The sequence below is a fragment of the Mesoplodon bidens genome, assembly GCF_964165515.1.
Source record: "Mesoplodon bidens genome assembly, chromosome: 2".
In the NCBI taxonomy this organism is placed as follows: Eukaryota; Metazoa; Chordata; class Mammalia; order Artiodactyla; family Ziphiidae; genus Mesoplodon; species Mesoplodon bidens.
The window spans coordinates 148,901,684-148,916,773 of NC_138177.1; the positions used below are offsets into that span (position 1 = coordinate 148,901,684).

At 39.3% G+C, this 15,090-nt stretch overlaps 1 protein-coding gene across 4 annotated transcripts in view; it reads left to right on the forward strand.

Moving 5' to 3' along the window:
* GPBP1L1 (GC-rich promoter binding protein 1 like 1) overlaps positions 1–15,090 on the forward strand; it is a 59,639-nt gene that overhangs the window by 20,986 nt on the left and 23,563 nt on the right. For all 4 annotated transcript variants that reach the window (XM_081226023.1, XM_081226021.1, XM_081226022.1 and 1 more), the window contains exons 2-5: positions 7,198–8,220; positions 8,811–8,925; positions 11,387–11,516; positions 11,914–12,200. In XM_081226023.1, the coding sequence (XP_081082149.1) occupies positions 8,866–8,925; positions 11,387–11,516; positions 11,914–12,200 (477 nt within the window). In that variant the 5' untranslated portion in view covers positions 7,198–8,220; positions 8,811–8,865. The remainder of the gene's footprint in view (positions 1–7,197; positions 8,221–8,810; positions 8,926–11,386; positions 11,517–11,913; positions 12,201–15,090) is intronic.

Sequence of the window (15,090 nt, forward strand, 5' to 3'; positions counted from 1 at the left end):
CTTGTGTTCCAGCCCTCACCCAGCTGCTTATTAGATGTGTTACCTTGGATAAGTCCCTTAACATATGATAGCCTGCCTCAGCTTTTTTTTGTTGTTAATCTCTGAAATGGAGGGCTAACCCAGTGTCAGTGGGAGGAAGGAAGGAAGGATAAAATGTATGTTAGGAGTTGCACAGATCAGTGTTTTAATTAAGAATTCTCCCAGAATAGGACTAAATAATCCATCTGGCTTTGTATTGTTTCACCCACTCTTTGATTAAGAATCAATAAAATAGTAACATGCTCGTTTATATATTTGTTGGTTTATTAATCTTGAACATGTGAAGTAGCACAACTTTCATTTTAGAGGTAAAGAAACTGGGAGTTACCTATCAAATTTTGGAATTAAAAGGACAGATCAGTGTTCTTTGGAGTTGTGGGAGGAAATTAAATTTGCTGTGGATTGAGAAATTAATGGGGGAGTGAGAAAATGAAGATACTAGGAGTACACTGCTCTCTGTGGAAGTTTTGTTAAGACTGAAGGGAGGGGAACTTCCCTGGTGGTACAGTGGTTAATAATCCGCCTGCCAATGCAGGACACACGGGTTCGAGCCCTGGTACGGGAAGATCCCACATGCCATGAAGCAGCTAAGCCTGTGCGCCACAACTACTGAACCTGTGCTCTAGAGCCCACGGGCCACGACTACTGAGCTCGCGAGCCACAACAACTGAGCCCGCACACCTAGAGCCTGTGCTCCACAACAAAAGAAGCCACTGCAATGAGAAGCCAGCGCACCGCAATGAAGAGTAGCCCCCGCTCGCCACAACTAGAGAAAGCCCGTGCACAACAACGAAGACCCAAGGCAGCCAAAAATTGAAAAATAAATAAATAAAAACTAATTGCCAAAAAAAAAAAAGGCTGAAAGGAAATGAACCTAAATACCTAGAGGGATATTCAGACTTGAGGAAGGGGTTTTGTTTTAAGTCAGAGGAGAAGTGGGTGTGGTTTTTTTGGTTAATTGAGTGAAACCAGTGTAGATAGAGGTTGGAGTTACCAGGAGTAGAAGATGGTGACACCATTAGACTGTGGAGAAAATGAAAGTTAATGAGATCTCATGAACACATGTGGAGTGGTAATGAGTGCCTGAAGTAGAGGAGATTGAGGTAAGGTCCCTGGCAGGGACATCCTCTCTAGCAGCTTAATTACAAGGTATAAAACTAGATCATGTTGTGAAGTATCTTGTAGATTGCTGGGTATATGTGGAATAGCCAGAAGTCATAGGATTTGTAAAGCTAAGATATTTCACAGATGTTTATGAATGAATGGTTGGATCAAGTATTCACATAGGCAGTTCTGATACATATGTGCAGGGAGAGAGCAAAAGCACTTAGATAAAACCTGAAAAAGAATGGGTGATGTAGAGCATTATTTATATTTAATATTGACTATTTATATTGACTTAACAACTGCTTTATAATACTGTTTTTAATTGTGGCAAAATACACATGAGATTTACCATTGTAACCATTTTTAAATGTACAGTTTGGTGGCATTAAGTACACTCACAGTGTTTTGCAACCATCATTACTGTCCAGAACTTTTTCATTATCCCAAACATAAACCTTGAATGCGTTAAGCAGCCACACTTCCCCCCAGCCCCTAATCTGTTCTCTATGGGTTGGATATTTCATATAAATGGAATCATGTAATATGTGTTGTTTTGTATATTTGGCATCTTTCACTTAGCTTAATGCTTCCAAGGGTCATCCTTGTTGTAGCATGTATCAGTACTTCATTCCTTTTTATAGCTGAATAATATTCTATTGTATGGATATACCATATTTTACTTATCTGTTCATCTGTTGATGGGCATTTGAGTTGCTTCTTCTTCTGGCTACTGTGAATAAAGCTGCTGTGAACATTCACTTACATATGTTTTCATTTCTCTTGGCTATATACCTAGGAATAGAAATGTTAGATCATGTGCTAACTCTGTGTTTAACTTTTTGAGGAGCCACCAACTGTTTTCCACAGCATCTGCACCATTTTATATTTCTACCAGCAATGTATAAGGGTTACAGTTTCTCTGCATTCTTGCTTTATCATAATTTGTAAAAATTAGTTCATTAAACCTTTGAATCCTTACTGAGTGCAAGGCACCATGCTAGATGCTATGTGAATTTCAAAGAAGCGCAAGGCAAGATTTTCTAGAAGCAACAGGTTTTGGGCCTGCTGGGAGTTAGAATCAACATTTATAACTGTCCTGGAAGGAGCAAGTGTTAAGTGCTCCTTAACACTTAATTTGAAGGCACAATTAAGGTACCTTAAGGATTTCAGAGAGGGAGTTTACTTGTGGGGAAAGGCTTATTTCTTGACTATCAGAACAAGAAACTTAAATCCTATTCTGTAGGAAGCCAGAAAACTTCTGAGCAGGATAGTGACATAATTTGAACCTGGACTCTGGAAGAGAAATCTAGCAGCCAAGAGTAGAGGCTGAGGTCGAGGGTAGAAGAGACTAGTAGTGCCTGTGAAACTAGTGTTTTGTTTATATATATATATATACACACACACACATATATTTTATTTATTTATTTATGGCTGTGTTGGGTCTTCGTTGCTGTGCATGGGCTTTCTCTAGTTGTGGCAAGCAGGGGCTACTCTTTGTTGCGGTGCTGGGGCTTCTCATTGAAATAGCTTCTCTTGTTGCGGAGCATGGGCTCTAGGCGTGCGGGCTTCAGTAGTTGTGGCTCATGGGCTCTAGAGCACAGGCTCAGTAGTTGTGGCGCACGGGCTTAGTTGCTCCGCGGCATGTGAGATCTTCCCAGACCAGGGCTCGAACCTGGGTCCCCCTCATTGTCAGGCAGATTCTTAACCACTGCGCCACCAGGGAAGTCCCCAAAACCAGTTTTTTAACTGAAGAGAAACTTGAACCTGGAGTGACAAATAGAAATGGAAACTAAGGAATGGAATAGATAGGACTTGAAACTCTTATATAAATCTTTATAGTCTCCTTAGCTCTCATCTCTTCTGATTTTAAACATCATCTACCAAACACTAACAATTCCCAAAATTCTCTCTCCAGAACAGACTTCTCTGTGCTCCAGACCACATACTTGACATTTCATATTTAAATTTTTTTAATCTTGATTCCCCCACCCCCCCACCAGAAGAGTTTTGAGTGATGTATTTTTCTTTCTCAAAATTTCTCGGTAGTAAAACAATTTCCTCCAATTAGTTGCTCTGTAAAAATAGCTACAGCCCCAAAAGGTAGGCATCACCAAACAGCTTCATAAAATTTTATTAAAATTTGCAGAGCAAAGTAATTCATTACAAAAACATTTGACTAAGAAGATAAAACAAAATGCCCATAGTTCCACCCTCCTAGTGAAACCATTATTGGCATTATAGTCTTTTGCTTCTAAAACAGGAATTTCTTTTTCCTTTATCTGTCCTCTTTCTTCATTTCCCATTTGTCGTTCATCTCCTCCCCCCCACATACTCTACACGTACATGCACAGACCACACTCTTATATAGCTTGACATCCTAGTATGTTGGAGATGGTCGGTAAGTAGTTACGGGATATATAACAACTTTAAAACTTTCACACCAGTAGCAAAGCATTGTCAGTTAATATTCCCTCTACAGTCACTGCCTCAACTGAGACTGATAGAAATTTTGGACTGAGCGTTGACTGAAAAGATGGTGTGTGTCAGTTAGAAGATTGGAATGCATCTAGTGGGGATTGTAAAGGGGAACTGCTTATGTTTAAAATTCAGGCATTTTCCTTCGTGTCTATCAGTTTTATAACCTGACGGATGATTCATCTCACAGAGATTTTCAGGTTCTCTGTGGTTTAAACCACAATTCTTATAACAAAAAAAGAATGCAGCAAACAGTTAATTATGTCTTTTTCAGAAGGAAGCTTTATTTAATTGATATTTTTCTATAAGAATCTATTACAGGGACATTGTCATCATGTACTAGGTATTGCAGGTATAGACCTATATAAAAACAACCCTGAATTATACTGAAGGAACAATAGCCAGTCAGCATTTATTCCTATATCAGTCAATTATGTGATGGTCATTTACCTAGTTACATAAGCTAGAAATCAAAGTATGAGCCATTATTTCTCCTTTACCCCCACATCCCATCAGTTATGAAGTTCTGCGTATTTTACTTCTTCCTAAATATTTTGTGAATTGGCTTCTTTTAATTTGTTTATATTAAAAGCTGGTTTTCCCCAGTGTGTGTCTTGCAGTCACTCCTGATTTTCAAAATCTCTAGGCTGGACCACAGAACCAATATCAAGGGATTATCCTTGAACTAGCTATTCTTTGTGCAGGCTGGCCTCTAACTCAAGGCCTGGGCCAAAGTGCTAACCAACCCATCCTGTCCCAGCTCACTAACTAGGCACCTCTTTGCTACCCAAGAGACCAAATTACAGGCAGAGACTGAGTTTTTCTTCTTCACCTGACACACTTTTGGAGGGGGGGCTTTCTGATTCACTTTAAGTGTCCATGGTGTATGTAATAATATATACAGCTCTGTTCAAGTTTTTTATTACTGTGCCAGTTTTGCCATTTCATAGAAATGTATCTAAGATTCTCATATTTATTAGCATATAATTGCTCATAATTTAGTTTTACTCATGATGTTTCTTTATCTGTTGTGTTTATCTCCTCTTTTTCATGCTATCGTCTTCAAATATTTTTCCCCAAGCAGTTTTACGTGAGTTTGTTTTCTTTCTTTTTTTTCGTTTATATATTTATTTATTTATTTTTGGCTCTGTTGGGTCTTCATTGCTGTGCGTGGGCTATCTCTAGTTGCAGTGAGCGGGGGCTACTCTTTGTTGTGGTGCGCAGGCTTCTCACTGCGGTGGCTTCTCTTGTTGCAGAGCACAGGCTCTAGGTGCGTGGGCTTCAGTAGTTGTGGCTTGTGGGCTCTAGAGCACAGGCTCAGTAGTTGTGGCGCACGGGCTTATTTGCTCCGCGGCATGTGGGATCTTCCCGGACCAGGGCTCGAACCCATGTTCCCTGCACTGGCAGGCAGATTCTTAACCACTGCGCCACCAGGGAAGTCCCGTGAGTTTGTTTCTTATTAACCTTTTTCAAAAGAATTATAGTTGTTTTTTTTTTGTTTTTTTTTTTTTTAGAATTATCGTTTTTAAACATCATCTCTACTGACCTTTTTTTGCTTCTCTCCTTTCTGTTTCTTTAGATTTGCTTTGTTGCTCTCTTCCCATTATGATAAAAATGTTGGGAAAAGAGCAATAAAGATCAGTTTGGTTTTAGTCTTTTTTTTTTTAAGTTTTTAAAGCTTATTTTCTATTAAGTATTGCCGTAGCTGTTACAGTGCAAATTTATTCATAGTGGTTTTTGTCGTTCTATTTAAGGATTTTGAATTTTTCTTTGTCAGTGTATCATTTCTCTTACAGTAAGAAATCTGACTCCCATTTTTCCTTAATATTTCTTACTTTTGGATCAAATCCCAGTATGTAACCAGCCTCCATTTATCACCTCTTCCCGTGCATGTGTTCCTTCCTAACCACATCTAAGTTGTAACAACTGTGCAAGGCACCTTGCTGCATGGAAGCCCTCAACCTATTTGGCCGTGTCCCTCTGCCAGGGTGTCCTCCTCATTCCACTTGAAGCTCTCACACTCTGCATTAGGCTGCCCTAGTACTGGGACACTCACCTTACATTGCCTAATGAGGTCTGACTTCCCACACAGGACTGCTGCCGTACACACATTTCGCTATCCTTCCACCCCGTGTAGACACCCTGGTTATGCCCCAGCACCCTGCTCTGGCCTTGAGCTCCCCCTTTGAGGACTTTACCTTACCTGACCCCACCTAGTTGCTTTGGACAGGATTTCTTCAAGCAGGGGAAGGAGAGCGGGCACTGCAAGAGAAAGTCGTTTCCTGATTTAACATAGCATAGTTAGAGAACATAGACTGTTTTCTTCTTTGGAACTAATTGCGATTTCTTTTAACTAGTATAAGGTCAGTTTTTAAAACTACTCCATGTGCTCTGAAGGAATATATATACTTTGCATGGTTGATATGTATATATATGTGTATGTATTATAAGTATATAAAAAATGGAGAGAACAAGTGAATAGTCATATACCCATCATTCAGCTTAATAATGTATTACAGATACAATTGAAGCCCTCCGGAACCTTTTTTTGATTCCTTTCCCATTGTTTCCCCAAAGAGTTACTTACTATTCTGAATTTAGTATTTCTTAAACATGAATTAATTATATGAGAAATACTCTGTAAACTAGAATTTACCAGTGTAGACCAGAATTGTCCACAGATGCAAGCATTCTCTCATATCAGAAAACTTTCTAGGGACTTCCCTGGTGGTCCAGTGGTTAAGAATTCGCCTTCCAATGCAGGGGACACGGGTTTGATCCCTGGTCGGGGAAGTAAGATCCCACATGCCATGGGGCAACTAATCCTGTGTGCTGCAACTACTGAGCCTGCTCTGGAGCCGGTGTGCCACAGCGAAGAGCCCACACACTGCAACAAAAGATCCCACATGCTGCAGTGAAGATCCTGCATGCCATAACTAAGACCTGATGCAGCCAAATAAATAAATATATTTTTTAGATCTATTACAAAAAAGAAAGAAAGAAAACTTCCTAGCCTTTGGAAGAATGTTGGGAATTTGCCAAAGAAGTACTTTGTGTCACCTCTTACTGCATATTTTAAGTCAGAGCATAAGCACTTAAGTCTCTTAATTGATAAGTAGGTATCTAAAAATATGTAAATACATGAGGAATGCTATGACAGATGTCTTGTTTTTAAGCATCTGGCTGTGGTTAGTACTAAACAGTTAGATAGTTGACTGTGGTAATAACCAGTAAGTTATGACACTTTGACCACTTATGGCAAGTTATTCCATATATGAGAGTAAATCTAACAGACTCTAATTTGCATGTCTGAATTACCTTTGATAGCTAACTGGAGAAATTGTTATTTAAAAAGTATATTTTTTCAGATGACTTTTCTAAAATCCTTTAAAAATCTTTAAAATAATTTTAGCCAGTTATGTTGTTGCTATAGATTAATGTCTAAATTGGGCTTAAGAGTTTTGTCTCCTAGACCTTTGTCTCTGAGATCGATCATTTGACCATGTCTCACTTTAGCATTTATATATAGTAATTTTGCCTCTTGTGATATATGTTGTTTTGTTTTTTCATTTATAGTGATAGATCCCTGTGGCCTTTAAAATGATTGAATAACAATGGACATGGATGCAAAGTGACTTCTCTACTGAAGCAGAAGATTCTTATTACCTTCCATTAACTCAGTTTAGTCTTCAAGAAGGGGCAGAACGAGTGAAATACAAAAAACTGAAGAGAAGAAAACCTCACTTTGGAACTTTCTCCATGACTGTTCCTTAAGCCCTGTCTTTCTACTTGTTTTAATTTTGCTGTGAATTTATAAATAGTGAAGACCAAAGAAATAGAAGAAACATTTGAGAGCTTTATACCAAGAAATTTGCCTTGAGAGCTGCTATTCTTAGGAGGGAAAAGCATATCAAGTTCCTGTCTGATTTTTTTTTGTTGTTTTTAAACAGGTTTCTTATGTCCTTAGATTTTGAAGGATAAGTCAAATATAAATACATACCTGCACACTATTTTTAGCAGCTGTGTAAGAATAATGAGATTTGTAAATTAAGGGCTTTGTAATGTGGATGTTTTGCTACTAGAGTTGACTACTCAGAAGATCTTTTATAGCTCTTCAGTGTTTTATTTTTGATTTATCACTTCAATGACATTATTTGCCCAAACAAAAGTCCATCTGTCTTTCTAAGCTATGACCTTTTTGTGAACAGTGTTTGCATTCAATGTGCAAATGTCCATGTATTATCTATTTAAGCAACATCATAGGGCCATCACTCAAGGAAGTTGAATGAGGTGAACATTGATATAGCTCTTTCCCCTTCCCCCTATTTTTTAAATGTAACAAATACTTTTTATGTTCCCCTCCCCCTTCCCCTTTCCCCTTTCCCCTTTTAACGAGTCAGGATCTAGATAGTTTAAGATGAGCAATTGAGGGGACTGAGAAATTGATCCACACAGAGCCTGGCTTCTTTGTGCTTCATCATAAGGTGTGCTGCCGGCCAGCCTAATTTTAAGTACCCTCTTAACAAGAGAACCTCGTGGAAATCCAGCCGGCAGACTCAAGGAGTTCAGGAAACAGGACCGCAGAGGTTACGCTCTGGGGTGAGTATTCTGTGTCTAACTTGGAAGAAGACTGTGTATGTATATGTATCATGGAAAATATCTACTGCTTTCTTACGTATTATACTTTGGAGACTATCAGTGGGGTGGTTTGGAGACACCAACAGATGGATCTCTCAGGAAAACTGATTCTAACTGATGTTTTGAAGAAATTAATGTGAACTAAATAGAAAAACTCTTGAGAGGTTGTATCCTCCTTCTCTAGGAAGATCTTTTCTACTGCTTTTGCCTGAAGTTACCTGAAGCAGATTAATCTTTTTTCATAAGTATCTATAGTTTTAAGTAGTTGTTTTTTCTTAAGGTTCTTCTGCTATAACACAAGAATTCATTAGCTTCTGTCATATAACTTCCAGGTCTCTGACCCACTTTTCTGTTTGTGTTTTTCATGGTTATATATTCACAGACTGTTGTTTTTGTTTAGAACTTCTCTGATGTATGGGGCCTGATGAATACTCTAGAAAGGCTCAGAGAGCAAGTCTTTCTGTAAAAGGGGGACCTTAAAGTAATCACAGACTCTTTACTTGATATCAGGTTCTTGCAAGAATAAGTGATTTCAGTTTTCTCATTTTCAGATCCTGGCCATGAGGTTGGATGCCTCACCTTGTTGAAAAGAGACACTGGACCTAAATGGCGCAGCATGACTTTGTTCCTGCTTGGCTAAATTTCTCAACACCACAGTCAGCTAAGGTACTGTTCTCCATTCTAGTAACTATCCAAATACCAGTTCTTTTCATCCCCATCTTGTCTGTGGCCTCTGTTTTACAATCTAGTTGTTTTTTTTGTGTATTCAGCCTTGCCTGGGGATTTTACATACGTTTTCAATAAACTTAACTATCTTTCTTTTAATAGGGTATAAATAATTAGGCAGTGCAAGTCAGTGTGTACCCTGCTACTGCCAGGTGTCCTGTTTATTTCATTATATGTTAAGCTTTTCTTATTGTGTGGCACACTTAAGACTTCCTATATTAGCTGCAGGAACACTTCAGTTTGGGAGGAAATGGATCTTCAGGATGAATGCACATTTGTCTAAAGTAGTAGATGAGGAGGAAAAAGGATAGACAGTGATTGACTACTATATGGCTCTCAGATTAAATCCTAGAAATTCTGTTTTAGAGACAATAATCTACTTAATGATTTCAGGGAAAATGTATGTTGCATTAGGATAAAGACAAATGGAATATATTATTGTTAAAGGAAACCTTTGGGAAGCTAGTAAACTTAAAAATGCTTCCCATTTTGCCAACTAATAGAGGAGGGAGAAAGTTGATAGGTAGTCTTACAAAAAAGAGCATACCTTCCCTATTTTTAGATGTGAATTTTGGGAAGATGTTCCTGGTCTGTCTAGACCTACAACCCTTTGCTCTAATCTTCATTTTGAATTGCCCTTGTGAAATTCCCCAAATGTCATAATTGACATAATCTGACCCAAGCGTTGGGGGTGGTGGGCCTGAGGGATTTGGTGTGGGATCCTAGGAAAGCGTTTAAAAGTATGCACATCTGGGCTTCCCTGGTGGCGCAGTGGTTGAGAGTCCACCTGCCGATGCAGGGGACACGGGTTCATGCCCCGATCCGGGAAGATCCCACATGCCGCAGAGCGGCTGGGCCCATGAGCCATGGCCGCTGAGCCTGCGCGAACGGGAGGGGCCCGCGTACCACAAAAAAAAAAAAGTATGCACATCTTATACCTGCAAAGGATAACTGATTTAGCACAATGAACAATTGATTTAGCACAGTGAACTCAGTAAAAAGAATTAGGAAATATGATTTAAATATTTCCATTTTACAATAAGCAAATTTGTGTGGTATTAGCATAAGGATAGACAGATAAAGCAATGGAATAGGATAGACAATTCAAAAATAGTCCTATACATATAGTCAGTTGATTTTTGACTAAAGTGCCAAGGTAATTCAATGCAGAAGTGATAGTCTTTTTAACAAGTGGTTCTAGAACTGGATATCTCTGTGGGGGTGGGAGGGAGAGCCTCAACCTTTACTTCATATCATACATAAAAATAAACTTGAGGGCTTCCCTGGTGGCGCAGTGGTTGAGAGTCCGCCTGCCGATGCAGGGGACACGGGTTCGTGCCCCGGTCCGGGAAGATCCCACATGCCGCGGAGCGGCTAGGCCCGTGAGCCATGGCCGCTGAGCCTGCGCGTCCGGAGCCTGTGCTCCGCAACGGGAGAGGCCACAACAGTGAGAGGCCCACGTACCGCAAAAAAAAAAAAAAATTAACTTGGAATGGATTATAACCTAAATTAAAGAGCTGAAATCTATAAAACTTTCAGAAGAAAGAAGAAAATCTTTGTAACCCACTAGAATGGCTGAAATAAAAAAGACTGACAGACCACGTGTTAGTGAGGATATTAATAATAAGGAAATAGATGTGAAGATGTCTCTGCCCCAACCTATAGTTCTCCTGTAAGCCCTTGTCAAATGTATCCATACTTTTCATGGTTTTTTTAGACTTTAGTTTCTATCATATGAGACTAAAGACTGTTATAGAATGCAACTATTTGGAATAGGAAGGAACATCAGAATTCATCTATAATAGTGTTTCTCAAAGTGCTCCTTTTTAGTTGTGTAACCTCAGAGACTTATTCTCCCTGACCTCTTTCCACATATGGAAATAGTAAAATGGGGATGATGCCAAATTATAGTCTTGTTATGAGTATTAATGTTTGGAAGTAAGTGTTTTATAAAACTATAAAAACTCCTGTGGGGTTGTTAATGGCCTGCCAAGGTGGGATTTAACTGTTCCTTTGTCTTCAGTTCGAGAGTAATTTACACAAATAATAAATCTATTTAGAGCGAACATCTTGCTTTTCCTTTCAAGATTAACAACATTTTTAAGTGTAAGTTTTGGAGCTTATTCTTTTGGATATTGACAGGGTTTTTTTCCCCTCTTTCATGCAAATAATTGAAGTAGCTGCTTTTTCTCCCTATTAATTCAGTTAATGATTGAATATGTAATATAGGGCTTCTCTAACTCAGAGGACTGCAGTACCCTTAACTGTGTCCCACGTGCTCAAAATAGGGGTTTCTGCCATCAATATTACCTGTTTTCTAAAAACCCGATGCAAAACTTAAGATACTGAAAGAGACTGATATGTACTTACCTGTTTGCTTCTCTGTACTTTATCATCTTAGTCACCTACAGCCACCTTCGAAAAACACGGAGAGCACCTACCCCGAGGAGATGGTAGATTTGGAGTAAGCCGTCGTCGACATAATTCCTCTGATGGCTTTTTTAACAATGGACCTCTACGAACGACAGGAGGTAAGACATACACAACTTCCATGACTCTATATAAGCTACTCAGAGCAAGCCCAGGCTGAGGGTGCATGTCCATAATCTTGGAATAATGATCTTTTGTAAACATAATACTCAATTAGATCCTCCAGTACTCATTACTCAACTATATTGGCTTTCTAAGTCTAACATTCTTAGGTTCTCTTAAGTCATTTATTCAGTTGAAGAACTCATATAGAAACTACATTAAAACAAAAAGTTGTATCTTGTGCCTTTTTTGTATGTGGACTTACTCTTTTATTAAAAAGGTCCCCTGAAGGGCTTTGGCAATACCTTAAATTATATCAGGAAGCATCTGGCCCAGTTGTTCCTGAATTTTCAGGAAGCAAACACTCTAATGTGTTACTTTTCCTTACTATTTCAGATTCCTGGCACCAGCCCTCCCTGTTCCGGCACGATTCCGTGGACTCTGGTGTCTCTAAGGGAGCATATGCTGGAATCACAGGGAACCTGTCTGGTTGGCACGGCTCTTCCCGAGGTCACGATGGCATGAGCCAGCGTGGTGGGGGTGGCACAGGGAACCATCGCCACTGGAATGGCAGCTTCCACTCCCGGAAAGGCTGTGCCTTTCAGGAAAAGCCACCTACAGAGATTAGGGAAGAGAAGAAAGATGATAAGGTAGAAAAGTTGCAGTTTGAAGAAGATGACTTTGTAAGTATGAATATTTAGTTGTATACCTAAAACCTGACGAATGATTCTTATATATAAAACCATGTTAGTAATGAGAACATTTCAGAAGGTACTAAAAAGGGAGTCCCTAAGTTTAGACTTTTAGTGTTTTTAGGAAGGAAAGGAAGGAGCTGGTTAGTATGATGATGATGACCAAAATTCCTGTGTACTTTTAGCAAATCTTCATATTTTTTCATCTTTTTGCCTTTGGAATTCTTATTTTTCTTTAAGCTTTATAAGGTTCAATATTCAGATATATTTATGTAAAACTGTATTCTTGAATGTTAAATTGCTTTCTCCAACTATCATAAGAGGGGGTTTTTTGTCTTGATTTTGCCCTCTTATATAAAACAATTGTGGTAAGTTCAGAAACATAGTAAGGAGTATTTTAGCTGTTGCCTGTACATCCAGTAAAACTTGATGCTATTGTGTGTTGAATTATATGCCTTTTTTTTTAATTATATGCCTTTTGACCTCTAAAAATAAACCAAAAGTAGAGTTTTTGTGCACCTTAAAAAAGTTTAATATATATTTTACTTAACCCAATATGTCCAAATTATTATTATTCTAACCTGTAGTCATTATCTTTAAATTAATGAGATAATTAACATTATTTGTTGTAATACATCTTCAAAATCCTTTGTGCATTTTATAATTGTAGCACATCTTAATACAGACGGCACACGTTCCAAGTGCCCAGCAACCACACGTGGCTAGTGGCAATCGTGGCTAGTGGCAATCCTATTAGGTAGTGCAACTCGTTATTTTTAAGTAGCACATTAGGTAAGCCAGTCACTTTTATGACGGCCATTTTATGTTATCAAAGCCAACTAAAGAGTAAAATTAGGCATCAGCCCCTCTTCTCCCAAGTGTAGCAAATGACCTGGGGGCTCTTAATTTAAATGTCATTTATCAAAGTAAATTCCTATCCCCAGGTGCCTATCCTTTAAAACTTCATTCATGGAGAAGTCTGTAATACACCAATATATTAAATATTTGTCCAGAATGTCCTAAGTACTCAGTAGTCGAAAAATGACCACAACACTAAATTATAACATGGATTATTTATTCAGTAAACTTATAAGTTATCAGTTCTGTGGCATTCCCAGTGGGCAGTTAATTGACAATGGAAAGAAAACTGTTAAGGCAGCATATTATCCACCTGCTAAGTGATCTAAAGGGAAGTTCGCTGTCACATCAAACCTGAGCAAGGTCATTAAGGGCAAGTTTATTTTGTGTTTATGCTTTTTAAAATATTTATTTGTTTGTTTGTTTGTTTATTTATGGCTAAGTTGGGTGCTTGTTGCTGCGCACGGGCTTTCTCTAGTTGCAGAGAGCGGGGGCTACTCTTTGTTGCAGTGCACGGGCTTCTTGTTGCGGTGGCTCCTCTTGTTGCGGAACACGGGCTCTAGGCGCGCGGGCTTCAGTAGTTGTGGCTTGCGGGCTTCAGTAGTTGTGGCTTGCGGGCTCGAGAGCGCAGACTCACTGGTTGTGGTGCACCGGCTTAGCTGCTCCGCGGCATGTGGGATCTTCCCAGAGCAGGGCTCGAACCCATGTCCCCTGCACTGGCAGGTGGACTCCCAAACACTGGGTCACCAGGGAAGCCTTGTGTTTATGCTTTTATGAAATATTCTAAGTGTACACAAAAGTCTGGAGAAAACAGTCAAGTACGCACACAACCTAGCTTTGTGAAGTATTGACATTTTGCCCAGTATGCTCTAGACCATTCTTCTACAAAAGAGGCAAGATATCATAGATACAGTTAAAGCTTTCCTAATCATATTCTCCTAACGTTCCCCGAGAGGTAATCACCATTTTGATTTTAACGTTTTATCATCTTCATGTATGTTTTGATCAATTTTTACTATATGAATGTATCCGTAGACAATCTGTAATATCATTTTGCCTGATTTTGATCTTTATATGAATACTGTCATATTGTAGTTCTCCTTTATTTTCTTAAAACTGTTTGAGATTTGTCTGTATTGATACATAGGGCTCTAGATCAGTGGTTCTCAATCCAGGAGCAAGTTTGCCTCCTTCAGAGCACATTTGGCAATATCTAGAGAAATTTTGGTTGTAACACCTGGGGATAGTCCTATTAGCATCTAGTATGTAGAGATCAGAGATGTTGCTACACTTCCTGCAATGCACAGGACAGCCCCATAAGAGAGAACCAGCCTAAAATGTCAGTAGTGCCATGGTTGAGAAACCCTGCTCTATATCTTTCTCACTGCTGTATAGTAAATATTTCTGTGGTGTGAATATACTAGGTTTATTTATGCATTTTCCTGTTGACAGACATTTAGGTTGTTAAAGATCTTGTTCTGTAGATAAATGTAAAGGATAGGAACCATGGCATTGTAACTAGAGAAGGAAGGGGCAAAAATAAGATTTTTATCCATGATGAATAATAAGTAAGTACTTTGAAAAGGAAAAACAGGAGGAGCAGAATTGGAGGACAGAATATAAAGACGTCTTGGTACCAAAGAGATGGGTGAGATCAACCGGGGGTGTGCACATGGAAATAGAGATAGTAGTTGAGGTTTATGGTTGGACAGAATCACCCAAGGAAAGTAATATATTCAGAGAGGAAGCTTAGAGCAGAACCTGTGGAATAGCAGTAAGGGAGATTAGAAGTGATTGGTTGGGGCTTCCCTGGTGGCGCAGTGGTTGAGAGTCTGCCTGCCAATGCAAGGGACACGGGTTCGTGCCCCAGTCCGGGAGGATCCCACATGCTGCGGAGCGGCTGGGCCCGTGAGCCATGGCCGCTGAGCCTGCGCGTCCGGAGCCTGTGCTCTGCAACGGGAGAGGCCACAGCAGTGAGAGGCCCGCGTACCGCAAAAAAAAAAAAAAAAAAGAAGTGATTGGT